The sequence below is a fragment of the Monodon monoceros genome, unplaced genomic scaffold, assembly GCF_005190385.1.
Source record: "Monodon monoceros isolate NGI ecotype Baffin Bay Population unplaced genomic scaffold, NGI_Narwhal_1 Super_Scaffold_5, whole genome shotgun sequence".
In the NCBI taxonomy this organism is placed as follows: domain Eukaryota; kingdom Metazoa; phylum Chordata; class Mammalia; order Artiodactyla; family Monodontidae; genus Monodon; species Monodon monoceros.
The window spans coordinates 58,611,362-58,634,469 of NW_021703782.1; the positions used below are offsets into that span (position 1 = coordinate 58,611,362).

Sequence of the window (23,108 nt, forward strand, 5' to 3'; positions counted from 1 at the left end):
TCTCAGGGTATATGCCCAGTAGTGGGATTGCTGGGTCATATGGTAGTTCTATTTTTAGTTTTTTAAGGAACCTCCACACTGTTCTCCATAGTGGCTGTATCAATTTACATTCCCACCAACAGTGCAAGAGGGTTCCCTTTTCTCCACACCCTCTCCAGCCTTTATTGTTTGTAGATTTTTTGATGATGGTCATTCTGACTGGTGTGAGAAAAAAAAAACAGCTGGAGGAATCAGGCTCCTGGACTTCGGACTATACTACAAAGCTACAATAATCAAGACAGTATGGTACTGGCACAAAAACAGAAATATAGATCATGGAACAGGACAGAAAGCCCACACACATATGGTCACCTTATCTTTGATAAAGGAGGCAGAAATATACAGTGGAGAAAAGACAGCCTCTTCAATAAGTGGTGCTGGGAAAACTGGACAGCTACATGTAAAAGAATGAAATTAGAACACTCCCTAACACCATACACAAAAATAAACTCAAAATGGATTAAAGACCTAAATGTAAGGCCAGACACCATCAAACTCTTAGAGGAAAACATAGGCAGAACACTCTATGACATAAATCCCAACAAGATCCTTTTTGACCCACCTCCTAGAGAAATGGAAATAAAAATAAACAAATGGTACCTAATGAAACTTAAAAGCTTTTGCACAGCAAAGGAAAACATAAGACGAAAAGACAACCCTCAGAATGGGAGAAAATATTTGCAAACGAAGCAACTGACAAAGGATTAATCTCCAAAATTTACAAGCAGCTCATGCAGCTCAATATGAAAAAAACAAACGACCCAATCCAAAAATGGGCAGAAGACCTAAAAAGACATTTCTCCAAAGAAGATATACAGATTGCCAACAAACACATGAGAGAATGCTCAACATCATTAATCATTAGAGAAATGCAAATCAAAACTACAATGAGATATGTTTGTTTTTAGTAATACTACGTGCTCAGTATTGTAATGTGCCCTGGGGGGTATGGGACGAGATATGCTAAGGAGTGTAAGATACAACCTGTGCCTCCTGCAGTCTCTGGAATTACTAGGGCAATGAGATGTTTCACGTGTGACTATCAACTGACCAGGTCTCTCCCTTCCCACACCCATCGGAGTTCGTGAGATAAAAGAACAGATTAGGGAAGGAAAAGGCAGAGAAGAATGATGGAAATGTTTATTGAGACTGAAATGGAACATTGTTCTCTTTTATGAGTTAACAGCACAGTGTGTTAAGAGGCTGGTTACAAACTCACTCCAAAATAAGGATGACCTGCAGTTCACGAATGGCTCTGTCAACTCCAGTGTCTCAAATCAAAGCAGGCTGCCAAGGGGGTAGAACCATTCAGCCCAAGATAAATTACTGATTCAACTGTATTTATATTTACTTCCTAAACAACACCACAATATCTGCATGTTAAAATTCACATTGAATCATGGGTCCATAATTTATGTGTACATGACCATTTGGTATCATCCTCTTGTAGATTTCAGGTGCAGGTGGTCAATACTGAGCATTTTGTTTTACTATTCCATGATCTTTGGCACAGTTTCTGATTTCTTAAATATAAAAGCACAGGCTTAAATTGGCTACGCAATACTGCAGAAACAGGACTATTTTGGATCTCAGTGTAAACACAAGTATATGGTAAGCATTATTTACAAGATGAGAGCCGAGCACAGACTTCAATACGCTGTCTTCACAAATGAGCAGAAGAATGACAGGCAGCGGATTTTAATGAGCAGGGGCCAAGATTACTAGACTACTAGTTAGTTAGAACAAACTTCCCTGGAAGAGGACACAAGTTTCATACAACGGAAGAATTTCCCTGAACCACTGATACCAATGTCTCATGTTGTGGGATTTACTCTGCAAGAATCTAGGGTAGGGACAGTGCTTTTCTGGCCAATGTGGCTTGTTCAGTCCATCAAACCCATATTAAAATACAACTTAGCTGGTAGCTTGCCATTGTTGTTTGGGCCTGGTGGGTAGGAAAGGGCAAAGTACTGTCTTTTTAAGCAGGTATAATTGACTTTGGAAGAATTATAGTTGGATAATATTATTATATTAAACACATCCAGTTGGATAAAAACACATCCAGCCTTATATGAGTGACAACTTTGTATATAGTCTTATATAGAGCTGATATGGATTCCCTCCCAGAAGTAGAATCTGGAAGTTGTAAATGAGTGGGCCGTGCCACCTCAGAGTATCACCAGAATAACATCTCTGCTTTGGGGCTGATACACAAACGTGAAACGATCAAACAACATGATTTCTCATTCTTATGCTTATGAGAGAGCGGTTCTGATTAAGCCCCAAAGCATATCTGGATTGAAATTGTAGTTATTATTCAAGTACAAGGAGAGCTCTGTATTTCACGTTGACAGTTCAATTGTGATCTCTGTCTGGCAAACTATATGAAAATAATAAATATATACATATTTATATATATATATATATATATATATATATATCTAGCTCTATACTGAACACTGGATTAATAGTTACCAGCGTCCCAATACAGTACATTGAAAAAAAGAACCCTTCTCTCTTCTCCCCAGACCTCACATACATCTTAAAACTGTTACTGCAGAACCGTGCTGGTCTGTTTTCTTTCAGAGTAGTTTCTTTGAAATTGGCCGGAGATGAGTTCAAAATGGACAATTTGGCACATTAACTTGCGGGGGGGCGGGGTGTTTAGATGCATTATAATCTATAAAAATGTGAGAGGTCAAAGGAAATCCATGGCAATAAAGCCTGAGTAATGACAGTATATCTTTTTTAAAAACCCAAAACACTGGTCTGTGCATGAGAAAGCAGTTTCTCTTTCACATCTATTGATATTACCTAATTAAAACAGTTACTACTTTAAACACTTCCTAACTCTGTCTCCCACAGGATTTAAAAATTCCAGGTAATACAGCTTTCCTTTCAATCAATTTTCTCTCATCTTACCCCACCCCCAAATCCCAGAACTCGGAGAGCAAAAGCTGTGAATCCAAATATAGAAAATAATCCAGAGGTCTGTATATCAAATCAAATGTACAGTTGGCTGTTAGTGTTTTTCTTTTCCTTACTTAATGTTTGAATTTGCTAAGAGATGACTCTCCTGGAGAGGTCCTTCACCACTCCCAGTTTTCCAAAGCCACGGCCCTAGAACTGTGAGGTCTGGGTGAATGAGATGGTGTCGGACTTGTCGACGGCAAAGCCTCCGTTGACATAGGACTTCTTGGTGTCCAAGTCTTCATTGTCGAGTGTCGTGGATTCCAAGGCAAAGGGGTTCACGATGTTGACTTCAGATGAAACATCCATCTGCTCCAGCTCCTTCTTAGAGAGCTTCTCCACGATGCCAGTCCCGAATGCATCGCCGAGGACATTCACCATGGTCCTGAACCGATCCCTGGGGAGGACAGAGGGAGTCAGACAGAAGGCCCGGATTTCATTTTCCTTCAAGTTGGAGACGGGAAAGGACCCAAGGAATTCAGTTACAAATTAAGCAAAGCACAAAGTGCTGTCCCCAGGGCTGGCTGACCAGAGGCTCTCCACTTCACAGGCCTGGGCCAGAGGTGGTTTGTAAAGGCACAGAATGAGCATACAGGCTGCCCTGGGTCCCCGTCAGTCACAGTGAATCTCCTGAATTCAGCACTGAGCTCCCTAAATTCCCTCCTCTCCTCCCAAAGAAATGTGAACACCGTCTTCACAGACATTTGGGGGGAGCTGAGGGAGGGTCAGGATTCATTAGTCTTTCACCCAACCTCTTTCTTATGGGCATTTCTGAGCCTTCTTTTGGCTAAGATGAGAGAACTTGGATGTTTTGTGGGTGGTGTGTGTGTCCCCGGCGTGCTCCTTTCTTTCTCACACAGGGTCACTCCATGAGCAAGCCAACAGGGACACCACTGAGCATAGGGTCAGAAACCCCAGCCAGCCTGGGAATAGCTTACTCCTTGTGGCACTCTCAGCCAGTGGTACCCCCCAGACAGCCCAGAGGAGAGGCTGGTGGCAGGAAGCCGAGTAGGTGAAGGAGGCATCCTGGATGCTGGAGCACTGTTGCTAGGAAATGTGTACATGAATACTGTGAAAGCTACACCTGCAGGACAGAAAACGCTTACGCACGTGCTTACACACGTCCATTCTGGGTGCCCTCCTGCTATTTAGAACATGGATTGAACTAGACCCTGGTGTGGACCAGCTAGTGTCTTCTTGTCCGTGGATCAGGTCAGGCCTTTGACTTCTCTGGATGTCTTGGAAGTGAAGGTCACTTGTGTTTCAGGAAGAACCAGGGAAAGGAGAGAAGTGCAAATCCACCATCACCACTAGAAAGAAAAATTGAAGCACCTGCCTCAATGGTAGGGTATCTTGGCAAGAAAGGTGCCACCTCAGCTGGGCCTTGAAGAATCAGCTAGCTGCTGAGGGGGCCCCATAGCAGCTTCCCAAGTGCAGAAGCTTCTGCCTTCTGGGATGTGACGGTATCTTCAAGGCCACATGGAATGTTTCTGCTTCCCTTTCTACTATTTCAGCTGCTACTTGCAAACTACATAGCACTGTACTCCCCAGTAAAGCTGGCTGGTTCTGAGTGAAGGCTCAATATGGAGCAAACTCTCCTCTGATGGCCAGGGGACAGAGCCACACCCAGATGCTGGAAGACCACTGCACAGAGTGGCTATCAAGGTTAAAGCCAGGAACCAGGCTCATTCTAACTTTAACCTTGGGGGTCACAAAAGGCATGTTCTTACCCAGATGTTCTGCTCTGTTCCTTAGGTAGGTGTGTGCATGTGTGTGTCTGTTGTTAGAGAGAGAATGAATTGTTGGTTCAGGCCTGAATGGTCCAACTCATTCTAATCATAACAATTAAACTTGCTGTTAATTGAGCATATACTGCCAGCCAGACACTGTTCTGGACACTCCTCTCATTTTAGCTCACTCAGTCCTTATACCAACCCCATGAACTAGACAGAATCTTTCCCATCTCATAGGTAATGCAGCTGGCCCCCAGAGAGGTTAAGGAACTTGCTCAAGGTCAAAGAGCCAGTAAGACACTGAACCAGGATTCAAATCCAAATTAGTCTTATCCCAAAGCCTTTGCTTGTGCTACTGCCCTGGTGGTGCTGACGATCTTGGGAAGGTAGGCTGACGTTGAACCAGGTGGTTCTGAACCTATGATGCTGGGATAGGCTAGGGTGGCCTATTGGGTTTGGAATGTCTGGGGCCTTGCCCGGCTTCTTCACCTTATTATTTTATGTTTATCTCATCCCACACCCAGCTCCTAACCTTGAGCATTACCAGGTATAATGAGTTAATGGAGATCACAAGCTTTATAAAATCACCGCTTGCAGTTATGAGGAGTTAGTTTTTAAGCATGTTATCAGATGGCCTGGTCAGAGGGAAATTAAAGCAGCAACAGATGGCTCATTAGGCAATCTGAGGGGAGAATGATGACAGACTGCAGATTATCCATGGCTGGGAAGCCTGCCTTCCCATCCGCCAGAGGCAGTGCGTTTATCCCAACTCACAGGAGCCAGTCGACAGCGATGATGAGGGTGACATCCTCAGCGGGTAGCCCCACGGCACTCAGCACGATCACCATGGTCACCAGGCCGGCCTGGGGCACACCGGCAGCTCCGATGCTGGCGGCTGTGGCCGTGACACTGTAGACAAAACACACCAACACAAAAGGAGTCAGACACCCGCTTCTCCCTTCAAGGGCCCTGGTCCAAAACGGTTAGTCCTGTTGGCTGTTACTGCTCTGTCCCTAGACTGGCCAGTCAGAATCTGTTCTCTGCTGGGCACAAGCTCTGCCTCATTAGACAGCTGTGGAAGACTGAGAAGAGCATGATCTTTTTCCAGGGGGGAGATATAGCAAGTCATTCTAACATGAGGAAGTGGAGAGGAACTGCGTGAGTGGCACACAAAAAATGAGCTAGAGAGACACTTAACAGGAAGGCAAGAGTTTACCAACCGAGGTGTTAATGGAGGGCTTTATCCACCCATCCATGTAGCCATCCATCCTAAGCAAGTGCCAAGTACCTCTCCACCTGCTTTCTTCCTCCCTTCCTCCATCTATTCACCCAGGCAATCATTTATTGAGCATCTAATGTGTGCCAGGAATTTACACTGCCTTGAAGGATGGTGAAGGGGTGGGGATGGGGGTGGATGGGCAAGGGTATTCCAGGTGAAGGCAAAGGAATGAGGCACTGGCTAAACAGGTTTCAATGTACTTTCTTTTACATCACAAGTCTCTTGACCTCTCTGGGAGCTGCCCTTTAGGGCACTGAGTTGAGAAATAGCTGTGACTCCTGTCCAAGGTACAAGTGTTTATTCCCGACTGCTCCTTTTTACCAGTGGATGCACTTTGTGCAAAAGGAAGAAAGATCTGGAATCCAGGAGAGGCAGCCAAATGAACTTCATTACCTTGTATTTAAAAAGATCCCTCTTGCGCAGATCAAATGTGGCACTAGGGATTTTTCTCTTTGGAATGTGCAGTTTTTCATCAGCAACATCTTCCTGATTTAAATCTGGTCATTTTGGAGAAAACAAGGGTTTGCCCTGCCCTGAAATGTCCCTAGATTTGAATGAGCTTGAGGGGACCCCTATATTTTCTGGATACACCTTCTCATCCTTGGGCCAAGGATGCCATTGGATTTAAAGCTGAAGATGGAGACACTGTCAATTTAAACTAGAAGAATCCCTGATTCTATCTACAAATCCATACTCTGTGGGCTAAAAAAGCCTCAGAGTTCTCACCAAGCTGATTCTACTGTTCATTCATCTGCCTAGTGATGTGTCACAGGTGGTGTCTGAGGGCACGGTCAAACACAGGCCAGAGTTCTTTGACAATTGTGGTTTCCTTCAGTGGCTGTGACCACCAACTTACAGTAAATTAGAGATTTCTGGGGCTGTCCCAATTCCTCTAAAAGTTTCAGGCTTGCATAATCCTTTAGATCTGTTCTGACTTAAGTAGTCTTTGGAAAACCTAAGTTTATGTCAGTGGTGGTCGAAAACATTTAAAGTGAATGCATCAGTGGGTTTTCTTTGTCAGAAGTGATTTGTGTCCATACCCACTGATCCCTCTTGGAAGACCCAACACATCACGGTTAACCATGTCCCTATGGATTGAGGCTGGGCTTGAAACTCAAAATCCATTTAGTCAAAGAAAACTCTGCCCTTGAGCCTTGACCTTGCTGATTAAACTTCAGCCATTTGCCTGGCTTAGGTCTGAAACTTGGAACTATAAATCTTCAGATGGGGGTAAAAATATAAAAAAACTACTTCTTCTTGAACATACCCCACTTTGACTTAAGAGGGTTTCACAGAAGAAAACACAATAATCATTGGTAGAAAGTTCTTTCCTAGCACTGAGATCTAGTTTTAGGTCAGGCCATTTAAAACTCAGCTCTCCATACAGGCTGGGGACTGAGTCATGAGCTAGAGTGAGCACAGGTTTTAGAGGCAGACAGATCCAGCTCTGCCGTTTTACTAACGGTGTGTCCTTAGGCAAGTTACTTCTCTGAGTCTCAATTTCTTGCCTGTAAGATGGGGAGAATATGTCTACTTTGCAGGGCTGCTGTTAAGATTAGATGAGGTATTATTTGTAAGGCATCAAGTATAGCACCTGGATGTAGTAGATGCTTAAAACTGATGCCATTTTGCTACGTCAGCAGCTGTTACAACTACTACTGCTGCTAGTATTACTATTAAAATTATCATAAAAACATCTACTATTACTACTGCTGCTACTTTTTCCCTCTAAGCTCTTTCTAGGCCCCAAATCCCATAATTATCTTTTGTTATAAGAAACTTTATCCCATTTTCAATCAGTTGTAACCTTTGATCAAGTGAATATTTTGATAAAACCACGAAAGGGAATGTTTTAGGTGGATGGTTTCTTTGATGTCCAGTCCAAAAGGACCATAGAAAGAGATAAACTATGGATCCAAAAATCTCTGTAACCATCAACCACATGAGCCACAACTGTAACTTGTAAAATTGAAAAAAAAAAACAAAAAACACTTATTGATTCTCTCCCAGGTAGAGCCAGAGGATTTTTTAAGTCAATGATTACTCTGGGCCTCACAGTTGTTGTTATTTGCTCTGGGCCAGTAGTTATCAGCAAGTATGATTTAAGAATACACCAGAGGGGCTTCCTTGGTGGCACAGTGGTTAAGAATCCACCTGCCAATGCGGGGGACACGGGTTTGAGCCCTGGTCCAGGAAGATCCCACATGCCACGGAGCAACTAAGCCTGTGTGCCACAACTACTGAGCCCGCATTCTGGAGCCCATGCTCTGAAACAAGAGAAGCCACTGCAATGAGAAGCCTGTGCAGCACAACGAAGAGTAGCCCCCGCTCGCCGCAACCAGAGAAAGCCCGCGTGTGGCCACGAAGACCCAACGCAGCCAAAATAAATAAATTAAAAAAAAAAAAAAAAAAGAATACACCAGAGCAGGGAGAGAGGTTTTTCATGTGAATTGATTATTTAGTCTCTAGGCCCAAAGTTTATTTCTCTAGCAGTGAGGTTAAAAAAAAAAAAAAAAGGGTTAGAAAGATCTAGGAAACTTATGACTGAGGCAGAGGAAGGGAATTCATCCCCCAAATGGCAAATCCCCAAAAGAACTGGCACCTCATACAACCACTCCTTGGAAATAAGTTAAGCCCAGACTGGGTTCCACAGGCTGTGGTGAGGGAGGTGGGAAAAGGCACTTGGAGAAGTAAAAGTAACAACTGCTGGAACCACAGTGGTTCTGGAACTTTCTCAGGCATGATTCAGGGTTTCACTTTTAACATACTCACTGCTACTCAAATTACAGAATTTTACCCATGCTCCTCGGGGTCTAGCTTCCTTAGCCACTAATACATTTTACAGATCAGGAGGCACTGGTGTAGCTTCCTGGCTGATGTGCCAAATGGTCTAGTTTGTACTTGTCTTCAGTTAATTTCAAGCAAACTGCAGTACATACTTTATGATTTAGGGTTGGGAAGATTTAAAAATTTACTGCATTAGAATGCTGCAAGAACTTACTTTATGCCTGGGATTTACGCCTATGTCAAGTGCTGAGGATGCAAGAGTGAATTAGCTCTGAAAGGTTCGGATTCAACTGTGTGTAGGCCTAGGGACCCGGTTTAGTCTTAAACTTCTACTCTAAACTGAAGTCTCAGGATTAACTCTAATCCCAACCCACTACTTCAAAGCAGCACTGTCCAGTAGAGTTTTCCACTATGATGGCACCTATTTCTACAGTGACAGAACCTTCGCTGTCTGCTTTGTCCAATTTGTGTGTGTGGCTAATGGCTATGATATTGAACAGTGCTATTCCAGAGAAACATCTCTGGCAAAGCTCACTAATGAGGACTTCCCTGGTGGCGCAGTGGTTAAGAATCCGCCTGCCAATGCAGGGGACACGGGTTCGAGCCCTGGTCCAGGAAGATCCCACATGCCGTGGAGCAACTAAGCCTGTGCACCACAACTACTGAGCCCGCGCGCCACAACTACTGAAGCCCACACACCTAGAGCCTGTGCTCCGCAACAAGAGAAGCCACTGCAATGAGAAGCCCGTGCACCACAACGAAGAGTAGCCTCCACTTGCCGCAACTAGAGAAAGCCTGCGTGCAGCAACGAAGACCCAACGCAGCCATAAATAAATAAATTTTAAAAAAATTTGCTGACATTTTCACCATCTACTTGAGCAGACAATTTCAGTCTTCATTTGACTACAATTCTCTGCAAGATTTTACTCTGTTGACCATTTCATCCTTGAAAATCTCTCTTCTCTGGGTTTCCATGACACCACGGTTTCATGGCTCTCTTACCACCTTTCTATTCCTCCTCATTCTCCTGTTGGGTTTTCCCCTTCCTGCCTGCCTCTAATATTAGGCTTTTCTAGGGCTCAGTCCTTCGTCTTTCTCTCTTCTCTACAAACTCTCCCTACGTAATGTCATCCATTCCCAACATTTACTGAGTGCTCAGGATATAGGCACTGTTCTAAGCATTTTATATGCATCATCTGACTTAATTATCACTCCTTGCATAAAATGTAGGTACTATTATTATCCTTATTTTACAGGTGAGAAACAGAAGCTTAGAGAATTCGAGTAACTTGGTCAAGGTCACAGCCAATCATGGTCAAACATACATAACTGACTCACGACCCACATGCTTGATGAGCACCATCAAGCTGATGACTCTGACTTCTGTATCTGCAGTTGTGACCACATTTCTCACCACATATTTCCACTTGCACGTCTTAAAGGCATTTCAAATTCAATGTGTCAAAAAGTGTAATCTCTTTACCTTCCCACCTATACTTGCTTCTCTTATACTAGTCCCTGTTCTGGTAAGCACCATCCATCAATCCAGAACCATCCACCAGTCCTGGGGGTCATCTTAGCCTTCCTCTGTCCCTCACTCTGAATCCAGTAAATGCCTCTTGAATTCATTAGCTCTTCTCCATCCCCCGTGTCAGTACCTTAATGTAGGCCTTTTCATACCTTACTTGCAATAGTCTTCTAACTGGTCTTCTAGCTTATGGTTCCTGCCCCCACTGGGGCCATCCACCATATTACCAGTTACCTCTCTAAAATGCAAATCTGTCCATAATATGAAAGACTGTCTAGACCCTTCCATGAGCTCCTCACACAAAGCCCTTCAGGATATGATCCCTGCCTTCACATTGTACTCTTTATGTCAACCATACCAAATAATCTGTACTCTGTAACTAGGCCATAGTTACATCAAGACCCCTGTTAATGCTATTCCTTTTTCCAAAATGCTTTTAGCTTCCTTCCTTCTACTACTAAATTCTTATTCCTCTTCTAAGACTTAGCTAAACGTTCCCTTCTTCTAGGAAGCCTTTCCTCGCCTTCCCAGGTAGAGCCAACCCTTTCTTCTTCAGTTCCCTTTGTGCCCCCTGAACTCAGACCTCTATTATAGCCTTTACCATACCACTCAGCACTTATTTAGATATCTTCGTACCTTACCGTTCTACCAGGAACCCCTTGAAAGCAGGGACTGGTCCTTATTCCACCTTGAGTCCTTGGTACCTACTCTGTGCCTAGCACCTAGTGGGTGCACTGGACTGAGAACACAGGGATGCCTTTGGCTATCCAGACCTGAAGCAGTTTTATGTACCACGATCCCACTACTTGTAATATAGTTGTGCTTAATCTTGGGAAGGGACTTTGTAGACCAAGAAAATCAACCTATCACTGGACCATCCTTGATCTCCCTTCACAGATGATTTTCACTTGAGGCAATTCCAGTAAGAGAGATGAAAAGGAGTATGACTTCATGCCCCACCTGATAGTGACAATCTGCCCAATGCTCAAGTCCAAGTCATTCAACTGTGCAATAAACACAGCTGCCACTGCCTCATAGAGTGCAGTCCCATCCATGTTGATTGTAGCACCAACGGGCAACACAAATCTAGTGATCCTCTTGTCCACCCGGTTCTTCTCTTCAGCACAGCGGAAAGTGACTGGCAGTGTTGCTGAACTGTGTGACAAAAGAGAAAGGAACTGATGGTCTAGGAATGCTGGTCCTCGATCCCTGCCTGAAGAGATACCTCTGTTCCAAAAACTAAACCGAGATCTCAAAGCATGATGGCACTTTTGGCAGGTCCAGGAATCAGAAGGCGCTGTGCTTGCCACTGCCCCCAGCTACACTATAACCCCTTCCGGGCTGCAGGCTCTGCCAAGAGGGCAGGAAATATCCAGTAGGTGAGGGAATATGTTTAAGGACATGGGCAGAGACTATGGACGTCATTTCTCAAATTAAAGGCAGCTACAAAACCCACCAGCTGCAGCCAGTGCTTCATCAGGTGAGGTGAGAGTTGCTAAGGCCTGGTTCACAGACTTCTTCCAGACACCCCTCTTCTATTTACCTGGAGGAGATCATGACAGCTGTCAGAAGAGCCTGGGCCATTCCCATGGCGAATCGGAAAGGGTTCTTTCGTACAATTAGAAAATATATCAGTGGGAGAATTACAATGGAGTGGATTGCAAGCCTGTAAACAGGAGAGAAACAGGTTCATAGATGATATCATCTTTTCATACTACTTCTTTTTTTCAAACAGCAGTTTTACTCATGATATATCATTCAACTTTCATAATGACCCAATGAGAATATGAAAAAGAGGACAGGAATATATGTCTCCAGTGCACATATGAGGAAGAAGAGACTCAGCAAATCAAATATCTTGTCAAAGTTAATGGCAAAGCCAGTAGCTGAGCCCATGTTTAGGAGCTCACAGAACAAGTTGTGTCATGCTGCTGAGCCCTGTACCTGCGCTTCCTGCTATACGTGTTAACGTGCTTTCACTTCCTTCTGCTGTTGAATTCTTATTCCTCCTCTAAGACTCAGCAAAACTTGCCCCTCCTCTGGGAAGCCTTCCTTCACCTTCCCAGGTCAAGCTGACCTTTCCCTCCTTGGTGACTCTGTGGCCAATAGTATTATAGCCCTTATCACAGCACTCAGCCTGGGCCACGCCACTGGCTGGATGGCACCCACCACCTAAGAGGAGAATCAGGGTGCAATAAGGAGGAAGTAATCCCTGCTTTTCCACAGTCATACTTCAGGACTGACCCTCTTTTCTTTGTCATTCCTACCTTCCAAACTATTCCTTGCCAGGGGGCTTAAGAAATGAGACTGATTTAGCAGATGCCATGTAAGTGGGAACTTAGAGTTTACAGATCAGTTATGTGAAGCTGAAATAATAAGAAATGGTCATGGAAAATACAGATCCTGGAGGTCAGGAAAGAGGATCTTATAGACAGAAAGCCTGTGGCTTAGAACTATGAGAAACTGACTTAGTTTTCTGTTAGAAACCTAGATAGGTCAATAGAGCAGAAACCAGCAGAACCCCACTATGAATAGCTCAGCATAATAAACCTCAGCCACACCATGACCTGGACACAGCCCCTGGCCTCCAGTAAGGTGGATGGTCCCACCTCCATTACTGCTGGGGCCCTGGGATTTGATTCTGGCTTTCTTCTCCATTGACCAGCAGGGCTATGCTTTTGGTACACACAGATTAAGAACTAAATGCTGTACAGTGGAAAGTCCCCAGTGCATCTGAGTTCCAATAGGTGAGCTGATTGCTCCAGTTGGGTGTTTGGGGGCAAGGACCTATGGGAGTCAAGTTGATGATGTTTAGTCATTCCCTTGGTCCATATTTCTTAGCACATGTGACGTATCCTGCCCCTGGCTAGATATCTGGGCACACCACTCATAACCTATCCCACCACATCTCCCCTCAAGAACCAATAAGTGGGCTACAATAAATATGCACACAACCTGTCTCCTACTGCCCTCCTGCTTTGCACAGTTCTTACCAATCTAAAGATTCTCCTAGCACCCTCTCCAATGATGCAGGCTGTGACTGTGCCTACCAGCCCCACCAACAGGAGTGGAACCAACCAGCCATCCCACTCCTACTTGCTCCAGTCTGACTTAATTTAGGCCCTGCTTAATTTCTTTCAGACTCGGGGTACGTGGGGCCTGTTCTTATTGGTTTGGTTGGTTTACGTCCTTGAAGAAGTTAAGGCCAGGAGCAGACCAAGAGACGCCACCAGTGGGTTTTTCTTTTGTTTTAAGAAATGATTTTAAGACAACTAATAAAGGCAGTGACAAAGCATGGTCCAGGCTGTTCTGCCAAGATCTGGAAATTAGCACAGTGCGATCCACCTCCAGTTCAGCCGTTAAAGGGCAGCCCTCCTCCCTGCTGCTCTCTTATCTCTGAACCCCATCTTTCCCTGCACGTGGGAGAGAAGCCAATTTTAACCAACTGAAACGCAGGCTCTCAGCAGAAATCCATTGGCTCAAATGATGTTTCTGTTTCTTCCCTCGAGTCTGACATACCCACTCAGGACGGTGGCCATATAAAGGCCCAGCTTGCGGAATATTTCCCAGTCTTCGACTTCTATGATCTTCCCGGCAATCAGGAACAAAATACCAGCCGGCATGTAGCTAGAAAGTAAACATAAGAAAGACTCACTTCTGTCATCAAGTATTTTCTCACGTTGGGAATGATGGGGAAGAAACAAGCCAGGGCATGCACCTGGGCTTGGCATGTGCCCTCAGCTGGGAGTCCATGATGAAGCTAAGGTCTCACTTTCAGCCCTGCTGGACCACGTTGGCACCAGGTTTCAGCACCCCTGTGCACCTTAACTTCTACCCACCTAAGCTACTGTAAGGGGTACACTTGGTTAGAAGGTGTGGTTAAATTGGTACATACCCCATGCCTTGCTTCTGGTACACAAACACCCTGCCTACTGTCACATCTGCAGATCTCTCCTTAGCTTGACCGTCCAAATATGGCCACTAGGCTCTTTCTGGACATGGTTGTCTTGTTTCCCAGGTAGTGGTATCAGCAACAGAGCAGTAGAACTAGTCGTGCAAGTCGTCGTAATTGCTCTGTTTGTGGAGCTGTCATTACGTGCTTTGTGTTGGGTTAAGAATTTTACATGCACCATTTCACTTAATGTACTTCTCCCAGCTCTAGCGGCAGACGTTATTATCCTTTTTTACATATGATGAAGCTGAGGTTCAGCAGGATTAAGTGACTGAAATGTCACTGTCAATGTCTATACTTTGAACCAACTTGCTATGAGATAAGCAGGGCAGAGGTCTCCTAGGAAAGGTGGACTTTTTGGCATCTCTAGGGACAGGGCAGATACTCAGGTGGTGCCACTGCTATGCTCACCAACGGCAGCTTTTATTTGGATGCGTTAGGGCCCATGTCGTACCAACTGTAAATATTCTGAAAATCCCTTCTGCCTGGGGCCTGGGAAGGAAAGCACCTTGTGTTCTGATGTGCAGGAAACTCTTTCAAATCACTCCTTGAAGAGTTATTTCTTACATAAATGTTGCTTGGTTGCAAGATGATCAAGGACTTTGGTAGAAAAGACAATGGCTGATATCTAGACTTTTGTTAGTGACCTAAGTCCTAAGTAATACATGGAATTATTTAATACTCCAGTGTCTGGATACCCTCTTCTAAGGTGAGGTCAACTGAGAAACATAAATCTCTTCATGCTAGTTTTGAAGGGTCAGGGGAAGCAAGATGGCATTACCCGGCGTGTGCTCACCACATAATGATTTGAACGATTTTCATGGTTGCGTCACTCAGAGCATTGAAGAAATCCACCAGAATCTGTCCCCTTTCTCCCATTTTTCCAATGACAATTCCAAAGACGAGGCAAAAGACAATCAAGCCCAGGACATTTATGCCGTCTGAATACATGCCTATGACTTTGTATTCCTTTGTTCTGTTCTGTGGATCAAAACCAAGAAAATACATTGATGCATGAGTACAGTCTTGTTAGAATGCATAGACCCTGAAACAGAAAGATATGATAGCCAAACAAACCAGTGGCTCTAGCAAGAACTCTGGATCAACAACTTGGGGAAACATAATTAAAAACACAAACACCTACGCGTGGGTCAAATTTTACTGCCCCCCACCCTTTGCCACTGAAGTTTAAAGTGCGTCCTTTTTTCCCTTTCTTTCAACAAATCCATATTTGAATATTTCTTTTGAAGATTTCTTATTCTGGGGTGTTTTAAATTTTTAATAAGAACTTTAGAATCAAGGCACTTTTCAGGGTTATTTTAACTACTAGTTACATTTGGAGTCTGCATAAAAAAGATACAGATTAATAATGCAGGAAGCTCAAAATATTTACCAGTGTGGACATTTTTAGGACACTTTACTATCTGTTTTATCCTGATAATGAACACAGGAATATTCTTTTCTGCCTCTAGTCCTGGATGACCAATAGGATTTTAGAGACATAAAAATTAACCAGACATATACTACTGTGAACCATGTCTTTGTTTTATGCTGGGTAAGAAGAGCATGAGATATACTGAGAGATAACTCAATCTGCGTTGTGCAGCTGAGATTTACTGAGAGATTTCACAGGGAGATAACGTATTCTGAGTGGTGCAAACCAGGTTTACCAAGAATTATGTGGACGAGCCACTGGGGTACCAATTATTTCTTACTTATGATCTGACATGATCAAACATATTTATTGAGCAGTTAGTGTGCTAACTGCATTGGCTACAGCATAAAGTCTTAAAATGCAGCTGGATAGACAAGGCTAACTGTGAGAAACAGGAGCCAATGCTAGCAAGGTGGTGTGTAATTAGCTGTACAGCCAAGCTATGAGTTACAGGCATCATATGGAGACTGGGGACATGAATGAGGGCTGTGAGGTTAGGGAACGCTAGGCCTGAGCAGTAGGCAGCCAGGAGATGAAAGCACAGTCCAGAAAAATGTAAGGAAAGGCAAAAGTCATCACGCACCAGGTCCCTGTACCCTGCTTGAATAATTCCTACTCATCCTTGATGGACCCCAAACTAATTTAAACCTCCCCGCTGAATGCCCCAGAGTACCCTATTCTTCCCTGATTTAATATTCATCACTCTTCACATGAGGGCATATGTCACATCTGTCTTTTCTCTACTGTAATCCCAATGCCCAGCAGGGCTTGGCTCATGGAGGGTGCTCAGAAAATCTTTATGGAACCATATCAAAAAGCAGGAATAGAAACTAACTGAGGAGGTGGATCTGGATAGAATAGATTGGGCTCACCAAGAAATAAGCTGGGAAACCAGGGAGGAGCTAGGTCATGGAGGGCTTTCTGTAGGAAGAAAGAGGAAGCTAACTGTGGCCTACTTAACCTGAACTCTTAAGTCTCCTGAGTATTTCTTTTTTCCTTAAATCTTTCCTTTCTGTGTGAAGGCACAGTACCTTCAGGAGCGATCTACAGGACTACAGATATACTACTTTAGGCCCACACGATCTAATCTCCAATGCTGAAATCCCCAAAGTTCTCAAAGCCTGTTGATTTCATTGATAAATTTATGGCAAACTCTTGGTGGCAAAACCTATCCCGAACTGAGATGAGGCTACATATAGCCTATTTTTCTTACTTGGTAGAACATCCACAAGTTAGTTGCAGAAATACTGATGTGCTTGATTCTAGAATGTTATTGTCAATTCCACTTAAGGACGTTGTATGACATATAGTACATACACCACCTGGACCTTCTAAAGTGAAAAGCTCTGAACTCAGTATCAAATATGGGCAAAGAGTTTCAGATAAGGAACTGTAGGCCTGCAGTTTAAGTAGTCTTGCAAATCTAACATAGTTCCCAGAGGTGCCCAACTCAACTCTGGGTGGCAGAGATACAGAAGTGAGAGGGCTCATTCTTTTCTCTGCGTGGTTCAGTTGCTTCTCATTATTCTCAGAAGTTACACTCTATAAAGTGGCTGCGAACACTGAATTAGTGAATATTGAATCAATGTTCCTAGGGGAAATATAGAATTAGGTTTCTGGGAATCAACAGTCACAACATTTTTGCCAAATAATCAACATAAAACCTTGTTTTCTCTGTGTTTCAGTTCAAAGACACCTTATTTAATATATATTATTTAGTTGTTAACATTGAACTCACAGCCAGCACACTTTAACTCATGTCTGAATGAAACTTATCTAACACATGTATTTTCTCATATGGCACATCAGCCTGCCTGCCTTTGGGAAAACTAACTAGACAGCACTGCAGCATGATGCTTGGGGAACATTTCAAACAGCGAAATCACCAAGACAGAGTACAAAAATGTGAAAAATGTGGCATAAACACACCGCACAAAGGACACTTATTTACCGTGTAAGAGCTGAACCAAGAAGGCTGAGCCGTAGCCTTCCTTGTTCAGCCTCAGCGGGGAACATGTGCATTGGGCAACTTAAAACTTTCACCGCTCTTTGTGTGTCTGTGAATGTGAGTAGGTGAATTTACAAACGTGGAATCTGCGAACAATGAGGATCTACTTATTTCCATCTCCTGCTCACTCATGGCTCGGCCCCTGCCTACCAGGGAAGGGAGCAAACAACAGGATGGAAATGGTACCTTGGAAATAGCAGTTGTCATGATGGCTGTGACAGACGCCTCCGTCCTGTTTGTCCCTGGCTCATTGGGACGTTTCACTTCTTCACGTGTGGTTTTGTACTGCACGTTGGAGGGGAAAAAAGGTCAAAGAAACAAACAAAAAAGAATTTTTTTTTAAGCTTCTGAGGCTAAAGGAGTATTACTTTGGCCAGACAAGTGTCACTGAAAGGTTCCACCTCCGAGGCCTCTGTTGGCTTCAGGTTTGGACGGTACCTCCCATGAGGCTTTGGAAGCAAAAATGGGATTGAGAAATCCAACCTCCTGATCTCCACAGCCACCATTCAATGGTGTCAAAATGCTCTCTCACTTCTGTAATAAGGGACCAATTAATGGAGCAATAATGTGAAAGAAAGCATGGGTTTTATTTGCAGTTGCTTTACCAGACAGACTCTATAGGAATCCTATGAATCGTTTTTGTTTCTGTTTATTTATTCATTTATTATTTTTAATCTGGAAAAAAAAAAAACCTCATCACTTGGATAAATGCAGTCACCGTGACTTTAACAAACATCAAGAACTATACGGTTGTTCCAAAGTCAATAGTCCCTTTAGGGCTATTACGTGAGTGAGATTTCTGTTGAATTTCTTCAGCCCTGTTTGATTCTGCTGGACTTCAGCAGAGATGTTTAAGAAAGAGCTAGTATATCATCATGCCAGGCATAAATGTCACTCCTACGAGGCTCTGCCAACACCAGGAACCTTACAAATGACCACTGTGGCTGAATTGCAAAGGCACTCCCTAAATAGAGGTGGTTCTGTACCTCTTGGAGGTCGGCAGGGAGCAATTTAATTGCCATTTTTGTTGGTCTACACAGAGGTCTCTGTTCCTGTAATTATGTAAATGAATTCAGCAGCTTGTGATAGACTCAGCTGTCTTAAAGTGCAGAGATAAACAAGAGAAAAAGCCTTAAAGGAAATGGAGTGAAGAGACTGTTAAACTTCCTAAAGGAAAAAGATCTTGGCTTTGTTATATTGCTCTGTAGAGTGCAAGCAATGGGCATGTAAAGGTGCAAGAAAAGACCAAATGCCAGGAACACTAACCACCCATGTGGGTCAGATACTGATTTCCCAGCATGGGAGGGAAAGGAAAGAAGAGGTGGAGGGCTACTTTTCTAACTGCATTATATCTGTAGATAATCTAAGTTTCTTCACAAATATAATGTGGTTCTCCAAAAATAGGTACTAGAAGCCACATTTTAAAACACTCATTATTTGACAGGTTCCTGACTTGCTCCAGTTGAGCCCTTTTGGAGGAAAGAAAAAAAAGCCTAAGGGAAAACAGAGGAGCTACAACAGGCATGTCACTGTGCCTGGAAATACTAGGGTTACGAAATAGGTCACCTGATATTCCTCCATTCACAGGTGCATTTCCTGTCATTTTTGACGGGCTAATTCCATTTCTTGGGTCATAGCAGGAAAAAAAATCTTAATTGGCAAGGGGGAAGAGGGGAGCAACTTGAGGGCAAAAGTCATTATTCTTACCTGCTGAAAACAGGCTTGGACAAGGTTCTCAGGGAACATATTCCTGTTGGAGACAGGACAAGCAGTATTACATTAAGGCAAAAGTGTTTTGTTTTGTTTTGTTTTTGCAGTACGCTGGCCTCTCACTGTTGTGGCCTCTCCTGTTGCGGAGCACAGGCTCCGGATGCGCAGGCTCAGCGGCCATGGCTCACGGGCCCAGCCGCTGCGCGGCATGTGGGATCTTCCTGGACCCGGGCACGAACCCGTGTCCCCTGCATCGGCAGGCGGACTCTCAACCACTGCGCCACCAGGGAAGCCCAAGGCAAAAGTGTTTTGTTTTGTTTTTTTGGTCATACCCAATACTTTGATGGAAATGATTATGCGATAGAACTAGTACTCTGGTTTCTCTTCTGGCCTCTCCTTTACATAATACTTCCTTGTATTAAGACTTATTTTTCCCTGCTGAGCTTCAACCAGGGATAGATAGAAAGCTCTCCTAACCACCTGTCACGCTTAACTGATTCACCGAGTAGCTGACATGCCTGCTGTCCTTGGTGAAATTCACACTGGCAGGTAGACATGCACAGTTAAGAGACTTCTTTAATATTTTCCACATTTCTGTTTTCATTGATAATGAGAGCCCACTGCACTTATTCCCAAATTCTTTACGCCAGTTGCAAATAATCGTTATTATTGAATTAAAAATTATGTAAATCAATGCATTATAAGTGTGAAAAGGAAGGAGCAGTTTCTATAAAAACTAAGCTGGGGGCTTCCCTGGTGGCACAGTAGTTGAGAGTCTGCCTGCCGATGCAGGGGACACGGGTTCATGCCCCGGTCCGGGAGGATCCCACATGCCGTGAAGCAGCTAGGCCCGTGAGCCATGGCCGCTGGGCCTGCGCGTCCGGAGCCTGTGGCCTGCAATGGGAGAGGCCACAGCAGTGAGAGGCTCGCGTACCGCAAAAAAAAAAAAAAAAAAAAGCTAAGCTGGAATGCCTGGAAACTCAATGGAGGCAAGTGAGTAAAACTTCTGTGGTTGCATTAGGTAAGGAAAGACAATTGAAACAAAAAACAACTGGAAGAACTCGGCACTCAGCTTTCTTTGCTATTTCTAAGGGTTTTGTTTCTCCACTTCATGGAAACTGAATCTGGAAGTTGTAGATGATGCGTTTATAAAGGCAGCCTAGGCAACAGGAATATGAAAAATCAACTGACACACTCTAAGAGAAGACCTTGGCCCGACATAAAAAATTGGCAAATAAACGCATCTAAGTTTTAAGTGTAAACAAAATATGTAATACATATTTACAATTCTCTGCTTTAAATGCTGTTTTTTTTTTAATTAACTGACCAATCTCCAGCCCTGATTGCTTCAGATAAGAGGGTTTCTCCTGTACAATTAAAAAATGTATTTCTTCAAGTATGCTTCAGAACTGACCACCTAACACAGCCCGGCATCTTAACGCAACAAGTATACTTTAGGCATCTCTGTCCATCCTAAACCCTGACAGAGAACGCTGTTCCTTCCATTCCCTCTTGGAACCATGACGTGGTAAGCATGACTGGCTGTGTAATTTGCAGGGTCCAGGGCAAAATGAACATGTATAATAATTCAAAAATTATTAAAAATTTCAAGACAGCAACAGCAGAGCATTAAACCAAGTATGGGGCCCTGTGCGACCACATAGGTCGCATGCCTATGAAGCCACCCTGCTGGCCAGACACTCACCTGATCAGGTCTAACATGGCATCCACTGAACTGACTTCAGGGCTGCTGCCTGTCCTGTCAATTTCATTCACTTTCTGGGTGACACCAGGCTTGATGCTCACCACCAGCACGATACCTATGACCAAAGATAGCACCCACAGAGCATTAAGAACCTCCTCGGGCACCTGACACCCCTCGTGGATCCATTTTAGAAACAATAGGCCTGGTGGTACCGGGCAATACTGGGATGGGGACCCTGAGGTCCAGCCAAAACGACAAGCCTCACTGGGGACCTCAGCAGATGCCTTTATTACTTTTCCAACTAAATGAAGCAGAAAGAACTCTTCGTGTATGTTTTTAAAAAATGAAGGGGCTGCATTCCACAACTGCTTCTGGAAACACCTGCCGATGAGAATCCTCTTTTTTCTTTTCTTTAGCTTATGAGATCAGCCTAGGCAGGGGTTAGGGTGAGAATAATTCATTTTCCAACTCAGGGCACTCACTCAACATCTTTCTGTAACTTTTACCCACAGTTGCTGCTTATTTTTCTGAGGCTCATACAGAATAAGCCCTATCTTCCTTTCATATCACAAGCCTTCAAATATCTGGAAAGCTGTTGTGTAACCCACAAAAGGATTTGGGTTAGGAAGTGTTCTGTGTGACTCTTAGGGGGTGGAATGAGGACAGGAGTTCCAAGGAGAGATAGTTCTTCTCATTGTAAAGAAGAAATGTCTAAACAGAGAGCATCTGAAAGCCCCATTTTGGCCTCTGGAGGTAATGGGTTCCTCTTGAGGTGTTCAAGCAGAGGTGGGAGGTTTTAGGAAAGACCAGGTTGTTTGACTGGAGGGGAGTGAAGAAGAAAAGGCCCCATGCCCTTTATCACTCTTCCCAAGGAGAAATGCTAGTCCAAGGGGGCGGGACTTAAGGATGCTAAATGTGTCAGTTTTACTAACGGGAGGAGTCACTGGGTAATAGAGGGGCAATGAATGGGTGTGGTCCACTCTTCCATCTCAGGGTTGCAGTAAATAGATAAGCCCAGCTTTGTTCTTTGCGTTGGCCTCCCTCAGGAATCTCATGAGGAGATGTAGCTTTGATTTAAGGCGGGGTTCAGGCACTCCTGAGTCCCCTGGCCTAATACCACTAAAATGTCACCACATCTTCATCACCTTTTATCAGTTCATTAAAGCAGAGCTGCAAGGGTCAAACTGGCTGCAACATCTGAGTACACACTCCTCTCTTCCCACTCCGGGCATCCTTCTTAAGATGTTACGCTAGGTCCCAAAGGATGGACCATACTTTTTTCACAAAAGAGTGCCAAAGGTATAAGAGCAACCATATTCCCTCATTAGAACATTCTCCCTCTTTCAAGTGGAATTTATACTTGGCAAGACTCTGTTAGCTCTGGCTACTACATGAAATTTGAAATGTAATGAAATGCTGTCTTTCTGGAAATACTTTATAATTATACTCAAAGCCACTATTATAGACTAATTATCAAGTTTAAAGATTATATTATCTCTTGGCTTCATTTCCTTCTACCCGATAAGGTAGATATGGCACAGAACTGTCACCCTCTTTCTGTTTCTTACTAGAGACACTAATAAGCAGTACCACGGCTGAAATTCAGTCAGCGTTATATTGTTCATATAAAATGTGCTGTGCTGACTTCAAGCCAAAAAGCTTCATAGTAGTTTGACAATTGTACTTTCTGATTTTAAAAAAGTGTGCATTTTTAAAAGCCAACGACTTTTAACTGGAAAGTCACAATTATACAGAAAAATAAGGATTCAGAAATAAATTTTACCTAAAATTACAGCAATGACAGTGGTACAGAAGTAATACACGACAGCACGTAGACCGATTTTTCCAGATATGTTGGAATCCAGTGCAGCAACACCTGAAAAGGGGGGAGAAATCAAATTATATTACTCAAAAAAATTTCCAGGACTGGTGGTGATTCAATCCTCAAGGTGTGAAAAAAAG

The 23,108-nt window shown here is 43.7% G+C and overlaps 1 protein-coding gene across 1 annotated transcript in view; it reads right to left on the reverse strand.

Moving 5' to 3' along the window:
* Positions 1 to 2,522: 2,522 nt before the first annotated feature.
* SLC1A1 (solute carrier family 1 member 1) overlaps positions 2,523 to 23,108 on the reverse strand; it is a 61,184-nt gene continuing 40,598 nt past the window's right edge. Inside the window, exons 3-12 of the mRNA XM_029201552.1 lie at positions 22,930 to 23,022; positions 21,147 to 21,261; positions 19,439 to 19,481; positions 17,918 to 18,016; positions 15,085 to 15,269; positions 13,856 to 13,963; positions 11,880 to 12,002; positions 11,297 to 11,491; positions 5,517 to 5,651; positions 2,523 to 3,406 (exon numbers count right to left, since the gene is read on the reverse strand). Of these exons, the coding sequence (XP_029057385.1) occupies positions 3,160 to 3,406; positions 5,517 to 5,651; positions 11,297 to 11,491; positions 11,880 to 12,002; positions 13,856 to 13,963; positions 15,085 to 15,269; positions 17,918 to 18,016; positions 19,439 to 19,481; positions 21,147 to 21,261; positions 22,930 to 23,022 (1,343 nt within the window). The 3' untranslated portion in view covers positions 2,523 to 3,159. The remainder of the gene's footprint in view (positions 3,407 to 5,516; positions 5,652 to 11,296; positions 11,492 to 11,879; positions 12,003 to 13,855; positions 13,964 to 15,084; positions 15,270 to 17,917; positions 18,017 to 19,438; positions 19,482 to 21,146; positions 21,262 to 22,929; positions 23,023 to 23,108) is intronic.